The sequence below is a fragment of the Kryptolebias marmoratus genome, linkage group LG6, assembly GCF_001649575.2.
Source record: "Kryptolebias marmoratus isolate JLee-2015 linkage group LG6, ASM164957v2, whole genome shotgun sequence".
NCBI classification, from domain to species: Eukaryota; Metazoa; Chordata; class Actinopteri; order Cyprinodontiformes; family Rivulidae; genus Kryptolebias; species Kryptolebias marmoratus.
The window spans coordinates 29978578-29996717 of NC_051435.1; the positions used below are offsets into that span (position 1 = coordinate 29978578).

Genomic DNA, 18140 nt, shown 5'->3' on the forward strand with positions numbered 1-18140 from the left:
AGGATAAATTTGTTGTGATGATGGGATATTCAAAGTCCTAGCAACTTTCCATTTAGGAAAACATTATTTTTGCATTGTTGAACCTCTGTCTATCTTACTTCTGAGAGATCTAACATTCTCTTTTATACCCAGTCCTTTTACTGACTTGTTGCTAAATGCTCTTCTAGCTGTTTCTTATTCATATCGCTTACTTTAACAGCCTTTTGTTGTCACTGAAATAACTTTTTTGAGAGTTGTTGCTGCCATATACTTCCAAATTACCTTTTTTTTTCTAGAAAAGAAGAAGCCATTTCTTGCTTAGTTTTGACATTTAATATGTTTACTACGTTACATTCTGAATAAAATATGGCTTTATAAGATCATTGCATTCTGTTTTTGTTTTAGACAGATTTCGGGTTGTAAAATCAGACTGCTCCCTTTACTCACCTCTTCCTACTCAAGTTGTTGGAAGAAACATTTCAGCTCCTTCACTCCCGGTCTGCAGCGAAGAGTCCCTGAACTTCCTCTGACTTGTCCTTCCTGCCCTCCAGCTGTGCTTTTATTGCTCCTGCTGTCCTTTCCGGTATTCCACTTTGCCTTTATGTTTTCTTTTTTTACTTTTACTTTAAGTTATAACTATACAATTTCTTCTTTTTAAACTTTATTTACAAGTTTGAGTCCACAGTCTTAACCAGTAACCAGTTCCATTTTAAGTAGATTTTTTTGGAACTTTTTGTAGATCCTTGCTGTGGTTATTGTGCCCGTGGCCTTTATTTAATAATCTTCAGACCCATTGTTGCAACCGTATTCTTTCTCTTTTTTCCTCTAATAATCTAATCAACCTTTACTAACTCCTCATTTAGGCTTTTCTCCTTCTCTCCTTCTATTTTAGATTCATTCAGTTAGTGTCATTATGAATTTATGTTTTGAGTGTAAACACTACTTTCATAATTCATTAATTTAGTCACCTTTGCCTAAACAAATAAAAAAATATCTTTTAAAACTCATTTTACAATATGTTCATGTTGTAAATATCTGTAAATAAATAATTATATTTTTAAAGTTCTGTTGTTTTTCTTCTGTGTGAATCAGTTTTTAACAAACCTGAGATTCCTGAGTGATGAGCAGAAAAGCCTAATGTAATAAAACTGTGAATAATTCCCCTACATCCTTATAGTTGTGACTGCTTGTTACAGCTCATCGTTTTATTAAGTTATGAATATAGAGTGCAACTTAAAAGGTAGGTCAAATACTTTACTCACTTTTTGATTTGTTTGTTAAAAAAGATTTCATTAAGGAAAATATTTGCCTATCTCTGTTTTTGTACCTGTGCTTACAATAAAAAGAAAACCTTGTTTAAAATAAAATTAACTTTTAACTGAGTTTTTAAACAACTGAATGTAAAATAGAAAACATTAGTTACTGACCCTATAACATTTTAGCTTTAGACACCATATTTATCTTTAAAAACATTTTTTTGTAGCTTAACTTTTTTGTAATACATAATATAAGAGCTTACTGATGAGAATAAAGTGGTAAATATTACAAAATTCATATAATGATAATTTAACATTTATGAATTCTCAATTATTCACTGGAGGTGTTGTAATCAACAGCATTATTAGTATATTGTTGATAAAACATTATTAACCATTGATTTAGTGATTTAGACTTGCTAATTAAATATAGAAGACTTACAGTAAAGTGTAATTTAATCTCAGAAGATTTTGTATAAAGCAAAGTGCCTGTTTGCTTTTATTTTTAAACAATGTAAAGCCTCATCTGTAAGATGTAGCTAAATCTGAATGGAATTTTCTAATCTATTCACTTTGACGTGAGCATCAGTTGGGTATTGCTGTTTTTAAAGAGGTCATGTTCTAAAAATCAAAACAGCAAAAGGATAATCTCTAACACTTTGGCTACACAGGAACATCTTTTTGGTGTTTCAAAAGATATGTTTTTATCTGCACATAAAGCTACTCAAAATGTAGAAGTAACTATGCTAACCTTTTATGTGGCACTGTAACACTGCCACACATCTTGCTGGTGTAGATTCTCACTCATCAGGACATGGTAAATCCCCCAAAAAAAGGTTAAAAACAAAAACAACTGTACTTCTATTCTGTAGTTGAAGACGTTTCGCTTCTCATCCGAGGAGCTTTCTCAATTCAGAAATAGAGAGTGTGGAGTTGAGCTTTTAAAGCTGAGATGTGATGTAAGCTGGATTGCTTGCAAATTGTTCTCACTCGCCTAACAATGGAGGCTCGTTAGGGTCCTTGTTTGTCTGACTCACTGATGGGCCACTCTGGTCACATGACTGCAGGTGTTGATTGGAGTGAAACTGACTGGGGATCAGGCCTAAAGGTCCATTATATGTTTTTGAAAGCTGGAATCTGAGACCTCCTCCTCTGTTTAATGTTGGTTTCTCCCTTTAGACATAGATGGCTTCCTGTAGACTCAGAGAAAACTGAGTCTACAGTTCACACAGACCTGCCAAAATTGGACAGTAAGTAATTGGAAAAATATTCTCTAATCTGACAGGTCTGTATTGACTGGACTACAGTGAGCTCCACTGCCACCAGATCTCAATCCATTTGATCACCTTTGGGATGTGGTGGACCAGGAAACTTAACTCATGGATGTGCAGCCGACAAATCTGCAGCAACAGCATGATGCTATAATTAAGGCAGTTCTGAAAGCGAAAGGGGTTCAAACTTAGTACTAGCAACGTGTAACTAATAAAGTGGTTGGTAAGTGTGTATTGTAGTTTTCCCCCTTTTTGTTTTAGTATTGTTGACATTTCAATAGTGATGAAAACCTTATAGGGCCTAAAATATTTGGTGTGATAAGAGCATTTTTGCTCTATTTTAGGCGATGTTCATCAGCCTTGTCTGTCCATTAAAGTAATAAAATATATAAAGGTTATGCTGTAGTTCCGAAACTAGCATCTATGGCGCAAACACAACCTTGTAATCTGTCATTATTGTTGTTATGTCTGTCACATTTGGTGTCATAGGTGAAGAGAGAGGTGGGTCTTTGACATTAACGGTTTCAAAAGGCTGTCTACAAAAAAAAAATGCAAGGACAGTGGTTCAAGATGTTGAAACTATGGAACCCAGTTTCAAAAAGACCATTGGATCCTAAAACGCTGTTTCTGATTGGGTGCAAGGCTGAAACAACACAAATCTTTTATGTATTCACAAACATTGTTTCCACATGGACAGGAACTAATGGAAAATCAAAAAGCACCAATTCATAGACTGCAATCTGCAGAATTCTCACAGGCAGCCACAAAAATCACATTTTAATCATCCAGAGTCATCAGTGCAACATCCCCCAGCTCCCGTCAAGTCAGATGTGTATTGATCCTGCAGAGTTGTTGCAGTTCATTTGTTTCAGCTCAATCTGTGCATCTCCATCTGCATTACTCTTCATGTGCCTGCAAAGAAAAGGAGAAAAATGTGACAAGTATTTTTTCTTCAAGTAAACATGAATAGAATGTAGCTAAGCAACTATTTTATCCCAAGTATTGGTTTACTATAAAAGCACAAATCAATAAAAATAAAATAAAATAAAACTACATTCTAATGGGATAAGAAGAGAGATTTTTCACCCAACAGGCTACAAATTTGTCAACACCGAATAAGGAAGAACAAGCTCTGAAAATGTCCTTCAGCAAAAAAAAAAAAAATTACAGAGCAGTCCATGGTTCATAAATAAATAAACACTGAACCTAAATACATTGAGGGTTTTTTATCTAGTTCTTTTTTCTTTTTTTTTTTACAAAGTTGATTTGGTGTTGTGTATTTAAGAGGCAAGGGGAACCTATTTTGCCCACGTTTCAGTTCAGTGTGAGGCCCTGGGATTGGTTTAAAAAGATCTGACCACTGGATAAAAATGTTGCCCATCCCTGGTCTATAATATTGATGGCAGAAGAAAAGCTCTATGAATAGCCGTGATTCTTTCTTCTCTGTGTTTGTACCTTTCCTCCTCAACATCAAAGATGTTTTCAGGTAGACGGGCGTTGAGTGTTTCTGGGAGCAGAAAGACGAAACTGCCACTGACAATCCCTGTCCCAGCAAAGATCACAGGGGGCAGAAGAAGCCAGACGTCCTCCAGCATCATAATCATTGGAGCCAGGGAACTTCCAACTCGAGAGAGACATGAGGTGTAGCCTAAACCACTTTGCCTGTCCAAAAACACAACCAGGAGCTGTAATGCTGCATTAGAGAATAGTTCATGTGTAGTAATGTAGTTTATATTGTGTATTTTGCACTTGAAAAGGAACACAGGATAACAATGTGGGTATAACATTTTGATCAAAACAACTGTGTGCTGCTCTACACCTCCTAAAAGAGGCAAACAATAGTTTCAAGTTTAGTTGTAAGGTTTTTGAGGATCAAAATTCAGGCAATCAGGGGGCAAGTAGATGAGGATCTAAACTAGAATTATAATAATAATAAACTGATAGTAATTCGAGACATGATGAGAACTGGAGTAAGAAGAATAACAGGAACTAACATGAGTTAACAGGAGACTGTCAGACTGAAAATAATCACAGAAAAATTGACTATATATATATATATATATATATATATATATATATATATATATATATATAGAGAGAGAGAGAGAGAGAGAGAGAGAGAGAAATATTTCTACAAGAGTGGTTCCACTTCACTTCAAGGTCAGGTGCTCTACCAGAAGCCTGGGATCTTGTGGGTTCTGTGCAGTATCTTTGCTGTTCCTGTGCGTTTCTCTGTAGCTTTTCGACTACCATGTCCAGTTGGTTAGCCATCAGCTGTTTGTCAGTCTGGATCTGGAAGTCCCACAGTATCTTAGCCCTGCTGTTCTCCACCACCCTTGGTGGAGTCTCCCACTGTGACTGTGGGACTTCCAGCCCATAATCAGTACAGATGTTCCTGTACACTATTCCAGCCACTTGGTTATGGAGTTCCATGTGTGCTTTGTCTGCCTGCATCTTACATCCTGCTACTATGTGCTGGACTGTCTCAGGGGCATCTTACATCTTTACAGTTGTGATCACCTTGCCTCTGTTGGACACCATTCGGCTGCACTTATCAAGTCCAAATGACATACCAATGTCCTCTCTATCCTGGTAATGTCTTGCTCAATTTTGCGATACAGCTTGATGTCATCCATGTAGAGGGGAGGGAGGGAGGCTAATAAAATACAGATGGAAGGTAAGGAAATGAAAAAGCAAGTTGTTACAATTTGGGGTTTCTGTGTTGTTGTTTTTTTCTGTATTTGTTTGTTTAAATTTATCTTAGTTTCTTGTTTTCCAGCACATTTTCAGTTTCTTTTTCTTTTTTGTGTTAGAATGTTTCGGGTTTGCTGTGTGTGTTTCTGCCTGACTGCAAAAAGTGTATTTTTGTATTTTCCCCCTCCATTAGCAGACCTGTTGCTTTCATTCAGTTTTGGGATGTAGCCAAAGCGGGAATCCTTCTAAGTTTCTATGTTCATTAAAAAAGACTACATCAGTTAGTTGTACATTTTATCAAGTGGATGGCACAGTCAGAAATGGCTTGTATACCAGAAGAGCTACACCCGTCCCTCTTTTCAACATAAAGCTGTGTGGAGCAGTGGTTAGAGCTGTCAACTCACAGCAAGAAGGTTGCAGGATTGCCTCTCTGTGTGGAGTTTGCATGTTCTCACAGTGTACATGTGGGGTTTCTTTGGATACTCTGGGTTCCTCCCAATGACCATAAACATGCTTGTTTGCTTTATTGGTAACTGTAAGTTGTCCCTAGGTGTGAGTGACAGTGTGAATGGTTGTTTGTCTTGTTTGTTTCTATGTGTCCCTGTGATGGACTTGTGACCTGTTTGGGGTGTTCCCTGCCTCTCACACAGTGACTGCTCGAGTTAGGCACCAGAAAAGAGAAGTGGGTAAAGAAAATGGATTTAGGCATTTATGTTTTAAAATAAAAGCAAATAAATCATGTTTTTAATTTTTGTGTTTTAATATTGTGAAACTGTAGTGTTTTTGCTCAAAGTTATTATACAATCAGAGTCTCATACCAGCCCATGAGTTCTAGTGATTTGTTAGAAAGATACAGTTTTATTCAGAAATACGTGCATTTCCCTTGTTTGCAGTTTGATCATGAAATGATAGTAATAATTTGAAGAAAGTGCTTTAGATTGATGAATGTAGTTTCAAGTGTGGAGAGTTTACCGGAGAACTGTTGGGTAGAGTTCGGCTGAGTACAGGAAAGCAGTGGTAAATGCTGCCTCAGAAAACCCTTTTGCCACCACACTGATGCATGTTCGAATCACAGAGTACTCTGAAAATGAAACAGATCAAACATGAGCAAGAATGCAAAAACTGATTTATATATAGAAAAAAATTAACCACATCAATGCAAAGAACAAAACAGACAAGTGCAAGTTGTGCAACTTCAAACATCTAGTTTTTTTTTTTCAACATGTGTATGTATGCAAATACAGTAACCACGGTAACCTAAAGATATGGCTGTGTTTATTCCAATCAGAGCTCCTGCTGTAATCAGAAACCATGCTTGGCAATTCCGCCGACCAATCCGATCCAGGACAAGGAAGGTGAGGATTTTGGCAGGAATTTCAATGGCGCCATAGATGAACTGGGTGAGGTAGATGTTGACACCAAAACCTGAGATCTTGAAACTGATGCCATAGTAAAGGAAGGAAACTGCAAACCTGTAGTAGTTACAACAACACAGTCAGGGTAAAAACTTGCAGAAGCCTGTCAAGCAGCACTTTCTAAAGAGTAACCTGGTACCAGAAAAACCCAGAGCATAGGGTGATCTTTCTTAGTTGAGGGGTTTTGACTAGATCCAAATAGGTGTGGTTCTTCTCAGTCACCTTAGACACTGTAACCTTCCTCAGAACCTGAAACGATCACACAGTTCAATGCAGAGATCTGAACCTTTAAAACAAAATAATATTTTAAACAGTTCAGTTACTTTCAGCTACATCACCCTGACTCTAATTTTTTTTTTTATTATCACCCACCACCGAAAGACAGTGGTGGACGATAAGGTTTTTGTCTGTACCTGTGTGTGTTTGAGTGACCGCATTTGACCAAAATATCTCATGAACCACTGAATTGTTTCTAATGAAAATTGTCTGCATAACTACAACTCTTTAGGAGTAAACAGTAGTAATGTAAGATTTGGGATCCAATAACAAGTAAATAATGCCCAGTATCACAGTTACCAGTACCACCACTTTTAATAATTAAAGTGGATACATAATTGTATTGCTAAATATGAATGGATTTTTACAACCTTTAGGTTTTTTAATTTTTTTTTTTTATTGAATTATTATTAAATTAGAATCCAGATCAGATTCTGGGCAAAGTTTGTGAGTAAAAAGAAAATACTTGCTGTTGTCCTGTTTTCAGGTTGGAAATTTCTTCCCCAGCTAAGCCTGACTGAGACAGACCTTGACTCATGTGACGGAGGGGGCAGGAGAAGCAAAGTGTGCCTGCTCGACAGCACCCTGTGACTAGAGGAGCACAGGAGCAGGACATACACAAAACCACAATAGCCCATACTGAAAAACTGAATCTAAAGTATCGATAATATTAAACTGATATCAATACTAACGTTAGTATCAATATTATTGATATCTGGATCACCACTCGTCAACAGCTAATGTAAGTGCAATGTGCAACCCAATTCTAGGTAGTCACCACAGCTAATCAACCTTAGGCAACACAAAAATGACTAAAAGTCAGTTTTACAGATATTGAGATAACATTTGATGTGGTAGTAGCTGAGGATCATTCACAACACAGATTCCGAGCACATACAACTTGCAAATTGTTATTTTCAAGCTTTGACAAAAAACTTCATTATTTCTCAATGGAAGATAATCTTGATCTGAAATTCCGGCATTAAGGGCAATGGGCAATATGAATTCCTTCAAGGAATGCTAGACCTTAATTAAATATAACTCAAAAACTAACACAGATTGGTCATAACTACACATACTTTGCCAATTTTCAAACGGGCATATGTTTGGGTAGCAAAGGTATTGACAAGCTGAAAAAGATGACTAACCCATTTTTTTAAAATTGTGCAGCTTCTTTTTTTTAGTGAAGCATTCAGTTAGCTGTTGCTTAGCTAAGAAAATGTTCTGACTGGTTTTAAGTCTCAGAACTAAATTACTTAAGACCTTTGGGTTTACAAGATTCAATGTTATCAACTTCAAATCTCTTCTCTTCTGTTACTATCTGTGAGGCAGCAGCTACACAAATAGCAAATAGTGTTTATTAATTATCACAGTCTTTGTGCACGCACATTTGTTGCATGTTTACAGATTCAATTCAATTCAAAAATACTTTTTTAATCCCAAAGGGAATTTAAATGTTGATGTAGCTCATTTAAATCAAGGAGTTATTATAGATGGTGATGGCTGTGGGCAGGAAAGATCTCCTGTAGCGGTCCGTTTTACAACTAATCTGAAGACGCCTTTGACTAAAGAGACTCCTAATTATTATTCCTAATTATTAAAGACGGTGGAGAAACTAAATGTTAAAAAACATGATTACACTTGACTGGGGCTGATGCAAACAGCGGACATCATAAATGCTGCATGTGGAATGAGTTAATTACTGACAAGTTTTATAATTAAATGCACTTGGGTTTGTGCAGTGAGCTTCACTTTAAAATAAGAGGATAACTGACTTAAAAAGTACATTTTCATTTTCGATGCACAGAACAGAACATCCACATAATAGATAACCCAAACTATTACCCCTTTCTTCCCACCCAAACAAACAAGCACCCTCCCCCCCAAAAAAAACAAAAAACATTACAGTGGTGTTTTCTACGGTCGTCCACAGTTTTAGTTAAATTGCACTTAAATTACAGACGAAAAGATGTTCAAACACAGTTGGAATATTGAGGTGTCATGAGAGTCGTTTCTGCAGATTGATACGATCCAGAAATGGTTGCCAAATCTGATGGAATCTATTTAATGTCCCTGATAATTTAAATAAGATTTTTTTCCATATGCAAAGTGTTTGAAAGGTCTGTGAGCCAGGCTTCAAAGCTTGGAGATATATCTTTATTCCAGACACAATAACCATCCCACACTGGATTGACTCGAGCTGCTGAGACCAGCCAAGGATTCCCATCTCTGGGTCTGGAGGAAGGTCTTATTCATAAACTTCAGAGAACAAGTTGAAAACCTCGCCCCAGAATCTTTGCAGCTTGTTGCAAAACCAGAACATATGTGCCAGAGTGCCATCAAACTGTTTACACTTTATATATAGGGGTGAAATAGATGGAAAGAATGAATGCAGTTTTACACGTGAATAATGAAACCTGTGTACGACCTTGTATTGAATTAGTTGTCTAGAGTTAACTAAACATTTATGTATGCCATGAAGACATTCATGCATTGTATCCTCTGAGAGAACAGTGCCTATTTCCCTCTGCCAGCACTCTCTCAAGTATTGTGTATTTGGAGCGTTTAGAGTTGAGAACACATTTACAAACTTAGACACTAGCTTTTTGGTCCCTTTGTTAGAAGAGAGTATGCTTCATCTGGTGGGTTATAAGCTTAAAAATTCAAAATGTTTGTTCTAATATAATTCCTAACTTGTAAGTAACGAAAAAAATGAGATGGTTGTAAATCAAATTTGCTTTGAAGTTGGTCAAATGAAGCAAAGACATTATCAATAAACAAATCTTTCACAGTGACCAGGCCTTTTCCTTTCCAGAGGGAGAAAATAAGGTCTAACTGAAAGGGATGAAATGTATGATTGTGTTAAATGGGGACAAAAATAGAAGTGTCCGTCAGTTTAAATGTTTTTTTTTTAAGTTGGCACCACTGTTATACTATGAATCCACTATGAATGGGCCAGGACTTCTCTTTGTTGTACTGAGTAGTGCAGGGAGGGAGGTGGTAACGATGTCCTGTTCTATGGCCAGCCAGGGTGGGGTGGTATCACTGGGTTTTACAGGATAAATTCCCTGTCAGTATGTAAGTTTTGGGGTTACATCTAATGCTTGCTACAAGGGGTTCAATACTCAAAGCGAATAGCAGGGGGCTTAAAGGGCAGCCCTGCCAAACACCCCGAAACAGATGATAAGGTTGAGATCTGTCTGAGTTGGTAAGTACTGATGCAGACGGGTGGGCATAAAGCACTTCAACCCATGGGCTGAAGCTTTCACAATTCTCTGATTGTTAACAGCATATATCTCCAATCAACCTAGTCAAACGTGAGTACTGCAGATAAACAAGGTTAAGTAGTCTACGGACATTGAAGAAAGAATCTCCTGGAGACAAACCCCACCTGCTCTGCATGTATTATAGTTGCTATGTGTTTATTCAGTCTGTTTACTACGATTTTGGTGAACACCTTAAGATCACTGCTGAGAAGGGCGATAGGCCGGTAGGATGATAGGCCAGTCTGATCTTTATATTTTTTCAATATTAAAGAAAAGTCTGTGTGTGTATAATGAAGCAGTTTATTCACAGGTAACTACTCTATTGATTCTTGGAACACTCTCAGCAGTAGGGTGGCCACATCCTCAATAAAGCCTTTGTAAAAGTCAATGCAAAGGCCATCAGGGCCAGATGATTTTCCACTTGGCTGCAGCAACCTCTTATAATGTCATTTCTGCATTAAGTTCTTTTTGTGCATTGTGGTCTATTTTAGGAAGCGAGGGGAAGCACAAGAAATGAAGAGTATCCTCTTCTGTCACGGAACTTTGTGGTTTGTATAAGTTTTCATAATAATCCCTGAAGCACTTGTTTATTTCAACAGGGTCTGTGACAAGGGAATTTGTGTGATTTCTAATTTTATGTATGGCCCTGCTAGCCTGTGCCTTTTTTGTGTTGTTTCCAGAGTTTTCTTATTTGAGAAACAAGGTTGCGTTTAGCTCCTGTGAGCCAGTAAGGAAAAGCAGGTAAAAGAAAATGGATGGATGGGTGAATGGATTGTGTTGAGTGAATGTTGTTACCTTAAATGCAATAGATGGTAAAGATTTATTTATTTAATAGAGAATTTTGTAAATTTTATTTTTTTAACAATAAGTAGAAAGTTCAAAGACAAAAATAAAATTGTTTCAGATAAACTGTATTATTTACATGTTCAAAGGAAATTCTTGGTTTGTTCTATATAGATGAAAAATGTCAGGAATGCAGCTTGTTGCTATTATGGTACTACTTTTATTTATTTTTAATGAGAATGCTTTCTTTAAATAATTGTAAGTGTTCAAAGTTTTTGTGTTGTTGAGTAAATGTTTCATTGAAACCACTTTGGTTATCATTTGTTCAACTGGTGCATTTGTTAATTTGTTATATTTAAAAAAATATGAATAAGAATATTAGGATGGTATATTGGCTGCCCTGATTTCTAAATATTGGTATCAGCATCTGTCATAGAAAACTCATATTGGCTGACTTCTAACTACAACCTAGGTTGGGACTACAGCTACATAAAAAGTTGAGATTTTAAAAAGTATTCATATTGTTTCATAAGACTGTCATCTGCTGTGTAATTTTCATTTCTACTAATTTTATTTATTGTCCCTATTTGTAAAGTTAGGATCTGGGATCACAGACATGAGAAGCTCAAAAGTAAAACTTTCAAAAGGGCAAAACAGACATGGCACGAAGCACAACAATGACGGATCAGAGGTGATTAAATACTGACCAAAACTGAAAGACTTGAGGTGGAAGAGACAGTGGATGTAGCTGAGACTAATGGGATTGGAGGCAGGTGTGAGTGGGCGGGACTACCTGACTGTTGAAAGTACTGACTGAGAGAGAAGTGACTGGTGGCACAAAATATCTAAACACAGTAGAACAAAACTGAACACAAGGGAACATAAAAATAAACACCATAAACAGAAAAGAACTCAAGACAGTAAACAGAAATTGTCACCAAAACAACTATAAACACAGATTGTGTCACCTTTTTTTCTTTGTGCACAGATCTCAAGATTTTTGGATTTTTGTCCTATTTTTAACAGGCCTTTAATTAAAAAATATTCTGTATTAAAGGCCTAGCATTTACTACCTGAGGTCTTTCAGTTTTAGACTAAAGACTATACTGAGAAGAGACAGAGTTGTAGTTGTTTTGGTCAAACATTACAAATGACAACATGCACGGTCTCATGGTATATTGTAAGATTTTGCAAGATAATTTTAGTGTTGGCTAAGATTAAATAGCTGTAGGTGGCGGGCATCTTAAATTTTGTTGACCCCATATATTATCGATTGTAGATGCATATTTATTGTTTACTTTCTCAGAGTTTCACTTGTGGTTCATTAAATATTGCACTAACAGACAGTACTGATATTAAAGGTAACGCCAAAGGTGGACAAAAATGTGTTGCACAATGTGTAGTGCTTGGAGTATGTGTTGGGTGTGACTCTTACTATGACACTACCACACTGAATTTTAGCTTAATATCTGTAAAACTGACTGAGATAAAGCCATTTTTGTGATAGCTAATATGAGTTAGGTATAGCAGCCTTCTTGAACTGGGTTGACTTAAAAAAGCAAGCAGTTATAGATGTACACTCAATGATTACTTTCTGAAAGTTTCATCAAAATCTGTTCAATGGTTAATTTGCTAACAGAGAGACACAGTTGTGTTGTAAAAACAGATCTTGTGTAATCACTTTGTTCTTAATGTATGTGTTGGGGATCAGTCTCAGCTACTGTCACACCAAATTTTAGCCTAATATTTGTAAAATTTGAGTTATAGCTATTTTTGTGCATGATAAGGTTGCTTAGCTATGGCAGCTACTTTGAACTGGGTTGAGTCCAAAAGTTAACCAATTGTGGATATACAGTACTTCCAATGATTACTTTCTAAAGTTTCGTTAAAATCTATTCAGAGGTTCATGAGAAATTTTGATAATGTTATAAACAAATAAACACACAGACACTGGTAATAACTTTATCGCCTCATCAGCAGAGGGCAATAATCAAAGTTGAGTGGCTGTTTGACAGCAGACGTTAGCATCTGAAGTTTCCCAGTGGTAAAAATATACATCTTTTGTTGAGCTCTTTAAAGGAACATACAATATAGTATTAGATGTGAATGTTAGGTTTGGCTTTCAGTAGATCCATTATCATTACCTTAGTGTCCAACTTTGGTGTGTTTTGATCCCTCCTATTTATTTTAGCACATTGATCCAGATATTTCTTTGCTTCCTCCGTTCTTCCATTGGCCAACAGCCAGCGAGCCGACTCAGGCAACCACCTGAAGAAACAATGAAAGAAACTGGCTCTTTAAACACACTGTCATCTTGTAGGACAGGAACTCCATCAGATCTCAAGCTTACCACCAGAAGATGATGGCAACAATGCAGGGCGCCGTCGCTGCCATCGTCAGATGCCTCCAGTCTCGGATGAGGTACGCCAGTAGAGCCAGGAACATGTTCCCCACGGACCACGACAAACTCATAATGGTTCCAGTAAATGTTCGGTGCTTCACATCTGTCCATTCAATACCTTAAAACCATGTTTGATTCAAGAGTTTACAGACTTCAGTAAAATAATGATGACTTTATTCTAAAGAAGCACCTACTGAATTTAAGTTAAAAGATTTTTATCATTTGTTCTGATCAAAGGTATTCCTCAATATTGAGTAATGCCACAAACTGCATGCTAAAATTTAGTTCTGTTCTGTGACTTCCACAGTTTTATTCTCAGACACTAGGGTAAAAAATAGAAATATGTCGAAGAGGAGGTTAAAATAAAAATATGATACAATACCTAAACCATCGTCCACAAAAAAAATAATATCATGATCAAGAGTTCGAGAATTAGGGAACAGCTTAGCCCAGTAGTAGGAAGATCGTCATCCAATTGGAAGGTCAAGAATCTGATCCCCAACCTCTTCAGTTTGCTGAAGGGTTCATAGGCAGGAGACTGCCCTGATATGCTGGTGTATGAGTGAGATATAAAAATATAAAAAGTATACTACTGTACTGTATGTAGAGTGTAGAGTGTAAAATATATAATAGAAAGTGCTCTATGAGTGTGTGCATGAAGGGGAAACTTAACAAAGTGCTTTGAAGAACCTGGAGAGGTTAAAAAGGTGTTTTATATGTGTGGACTATTTAAAATAATTTTTAAAATGCTCAGCAATCCAAACATTAAAATACTTTACAGACATTACAATGTCAAACTAAAACTAAAAAATGGAAGTTTAAATGTTGAATCTCTTTCTTCCTTCATTGAATGCAGTTTGGTGCTATCTATGGGAATAGTCTGGTCATTTTTGAAGTAATTTCCTATCCAATCAGTAGTTAGTACAGTCCTGCTCACCATTATTGGCACCCATGAAGTTTAAGTACATATAATGGAATATTTACTGAAGGAAATTCATCAAGTGAAACAACATTTTATTGCTGATAGCTTGAGCTTGATGCAAAACAGCAAATGATCAAAAACATTTAAAAAGATAAACATTATGAGGAAAACAAAGAAAAACATAATTTTTACCATGCCAATGGTATTGGCACCCTTTGCTGCAAATCAATATGAAAACCCAATTCGGCTCACCTGTTGCAAATCACACATAAAGATCACTTGTGATGGACTGCCTCCACACATATGACATGAATTAACCAATGAATGATCATGAAGATATTCACTCAGCTATGCAAATCATGAAGGGGTGCCAATAATGGTGAGCAGGACTGTACTTTATCAGCTGTGATGTCAGTCATAGAGCACACAGTATAGAAAAAGAGGCAAAAGGCTAATACAGCTAGTCAATATAGCTAATATAGCATGTTGTTTATCATTTTCAGGCTTATAGAACAACTCTTTCAAAACATATTGGTGTGAAAGAGCATTATATTAGCTAATATTAAACCTCTATACCTTTGCATGAGACTATTTGTTTAGTGTGTCAACTAGACATGTGAAACTTAATAGATTATATTTCTTAATAATTCAGCAGTGATGCATCTACCAGGTTTCTGGTCCATTGTTTTCAGTGCCTGTTTATTTATTAACCTAATCGATGTAAGTATTATTTAATTTGAGGTACATTTTGTCTAACATTTTAAAACGAGACTTTCTCTTGAAGCTGGCAAAAACGCAAACCTTTACAAATCACTACAGCTCTGCAGCATGGAGTAAGATGTTTAGTTAGTTTTTGTAATGAACTTGTTCTTCTTTGGCTGGTATAGTTTCCCTTGTATATGAGGACCCCCGACATCAAGCTGAAGTAGCAACACCAGAACCAGAACCTAGTGTTGAAATCCACACTCCTCTCTTTTTAATCTTTCATGTTTATCTCTAAACCTTTATTTCAAAAGAAATATGTCCATATAGTTTAATGTCCCATGCAGGTGTTTGCTTAAAATAAATATCAGAATGTTAAAACAGTAAAAATATAAAACTTTGCACAAAAATCTATTTTCATTAATGGCAGTGTAGAGGCATGCAGATATAAACTTATAAAATAATTCTTTTTAAAGGCGTGTGATGGAGCTGTTACCAAGGACCACCCCAATGATGGACATCCCACTGAGGGCAACACCAGAGAGCACTCTGGAGATGGCAAACATGATGTAGGAGGTGGAGAAGGCTGATGTGGTTCCCAGCAGGGTGGTTGCTATTAAAGACACCAGAAGCATGGATTTACGCCCAAACCTGCAAGACACACACAAACTTTATCTCTCACATGAAAAGGCTCTCACATAGCATTTGGTTTTCCTGAGCACTGGGACACTTTTTACCATGTTCCATGTTAGAAATACACCGAGATCTTTTTTTTTTTCCTTTAAAAACATTGTTCTGTGAAATTTACTTCAGCTCTGTTTTTATCTATTACATGAATTCTACTATGAGCTTTTAGCAACTGTTTTGCAATTTTATCTATTTGCTACAGTTTTGTAATTTTAGCTTTTAGCTACAAGTTTGTTAATTTGAACTTACAGATATGGTTATGGTAAATTTAGCTTTTAATAGGAACTTATAACAAGTTGTTTTACAGCTATTTTTCCTATTCCAAAACAGATTAGTTTTTGAAAATCAGACCACCTATTCAAGATGTAGAGTTCATGAATCGCTAATGCATTAAACAAATAAAATTAAAATAAAAATAGTGGTGCTGTCATGAATTTCAGTGTTTTGAGTCTGGTTTCTTGTTTTGGTTTGTCTGTTGGTTTTCTGTTTCCTTGTCACCATTCACCTCCCCAGTAGTTTTCCATTCATGCCTGCCACGCCCACCTCACCTGCTCCTCGTTTAGTCCACAGCTGCATCCCATAATCATCTTCCCTCTGTCTTTAAAACCGGTCTCTGTCTTGTCACTCTTCACTCGGTCATTCCTCTTGTTATCTTGTTCCATGCCACGTTTATTTTTGCCTTGCTTTGCCTCTTTGGCTTTTTGTTATCATTAGTTTTGCTGCCATGTCAGCTTCTTGTTTTGTTAGTGTTTTATTTTAATAATTAGTTTCTTTTTGTTTCGAAAGATGAGTCTGCTCTCTAGGTTCGCCTCCTTCTCCCCCCATCATGTCAGAATGACCGAGTCAACAAAGAGCCCTGAGGACTCATTACTCCCTTACCTTTCCCAGGAGGACTTTGATATTATCCAGGCCGCAGTAAAGAAATACTGCGATGTGGAGGCTTCGACTTTGGACTCGAGGAAGCGCTCTTGGGTAGCCCACTACCTCCTGGAGGAGTTTGCTCGACACCCTGGACTCAGGACTTCTCCAGAAATGGGCGATATCCTGGCCCGGGCCAGATGGGACTTCGCCCTGGGTTCAGCACCCTCCGTACCATCTATGTCCAGAAGGAGGGTTGCCAGACGGAATCCTCAGCCTCTTGTGAGTCCATCAGCACTCACTGTCACGTCACCTGCGGCGCACACAGTCACATCACTAGCTCCGCTCTCAGCCAACCCTCCAGTATCGCTCACAGCCTCTCGGCGCCGCCTGCAGTACTTCCAGTCCCGCTCTCAGGGCGGCCTGCAGTGCTCCCAGTCCTGTTTTCAGCGCTGCCTGCAGTGTCCCCAGTCCCGCTCTTAGCGCCGCCTACAGAGTCTCCAGCGCCCTCTGCAGAGCCTTCCAAGTCCAAGTTTGCCAAGTCTGACACTGCTACAGCTTCTCCTCACAGTGTCTCAGTGGGGGTCGGCAATGTCGACGCTCCACACCACAGTGTCTCAGTGGGGGTCTGCGACCTCGACGCTCCACCATCCTTTGTCTCAGTGGGGGTCGGCGAAGGCAACACCCCACCATCCTTCGTCTCGGTGAGAGTCGGTGATGACGATCCCTCTGCCAGTGTCTCGGTGGACGTCGCGGACGCTGTCGCCACAGTTCCACGGGTGGGTCCAGCTGACGCCGCTCGGGCCACCCGCTGGAACTCTTGTCCCGCCGCGGACAGCTCACAGGCTGCTCATCAGAACCTTTGCCCGGCGTTATGCCATGCCCGGTGTTTTCACCGGTGTTTTGAGTTTTTGTTATTGTGTTCCCCTGGCCATTTTGTTTGCCTGGTAAGTTTTTAGTTCATGGTTCTATGTTTGCTTTTGTTTTTGCCCTCTGTCCTGTGTTTTTGTTTTACCCCCTCCACCCTCCCGAGTCAGGTTTTTTTTATTATTTATTTAGGGGACTTCAGCAGCCATCCCCTAAAAGGGGGCACTCTGTCACAAATTTCAGTGTTTTGAGTCTGGTTTCTTGTTTTGGTTTGTCTGTTGGTTTTCTGTCAAGTGCCCAGTAGACAGTGAATTTGACAAACTTTCTCAAAAAAAAAAATTCAAAATATGTCAGAAAACCATTTCCATCCATTTCCATTTTCTTCTGCTTGTCCAGGGTTGGGTTGCGAGGGTAGCAGCCTAAGCAGGGAAACCCAGACTTCCCTCTTCCCAGCCACTTGGGCCAGCTCCTCCGGGGGAATGCCAAGGTGTTCCCAGGCCAGCCGAGAAACATAGTCCCTCCAGCGTGTCCTGGGTCTTCCTCTGGGCTTCCTCCTGGTGGGACATGCCCGGAACACCTCACCAGGTAGGCATCCAGGAGGCATCCTCACCAGATGCCCGAGCCACCTCAACTGGCTCCTCTCGACGTGGAGGAGCAGCGGCTCTACTCTGAGTCCCTCCTGGATGACCGAGCTTCTCACCCTATCTCTAAGGGAGAGCCCAGACACCCTGCGGAGGAAACTCATTTCAGCCGCTTGTATTCA

The 18140-nt window shown here is 38.2% G+C and overlaps 1 protein-coding gene and 1 long non-coding RNA gene across 2 annotated transcripts in view; one reads left to right on the forward strand and one right to left on the reverse strand.

Moving 5' to 3' along the window:
• The window catches only part of LOC119617139, a 6899-nt gene extending 5911 nt beyond the window's left edge, over positions 1-988 (forward strand). The window contains exon 3 of the long non-coding RNA XR_005233321.1: positions 385-988. This is a non-coding gene — a long non-coding RNA (uncharacterized LOC119617139). The remainder of the gene's footprint in view (positions 1-384) is intronic.
• A 2162-nt stretch (positions 989-3150) lies between these two features.
• slc22a7a (solute carrier family 22 member 7a) overlaps positions 3151-18140 on the reverse strand; it is a 22823-nt gene continuing 7833 nt past the window's right edge. The window contains exons 3-10 of the mRNA XM_037976298.1: positions 15462-15616; positions 13291-13459; positions 13085-13208; positions 6755-6864; positions 6458-6672; positions 6173-6281; positions 3962-4168; positions 3151-3418 (exon numbers count right to left, since the gene is read on the reverse strand). Of these exons, the coding sequence (XP_037832226.1) occupies positions 3331-3418; positions 3962-4168; positions 6173-6281; positions 6458-6672; positions 6755-6864; positions 13085-13208; positions 13291-13459; positions 15462-15616 (1177 nt within the window). The 3' untranslated portion in view covers positions 3151-3330. The remainder of the gene's footprint in view (positions 3419-3961; positions 4169-6172; positions 6282-6457; positions 6673-6754; positions 6865-13084; positions 13209-13290; positions 13460-15461; positions 15617-18140) is intronic.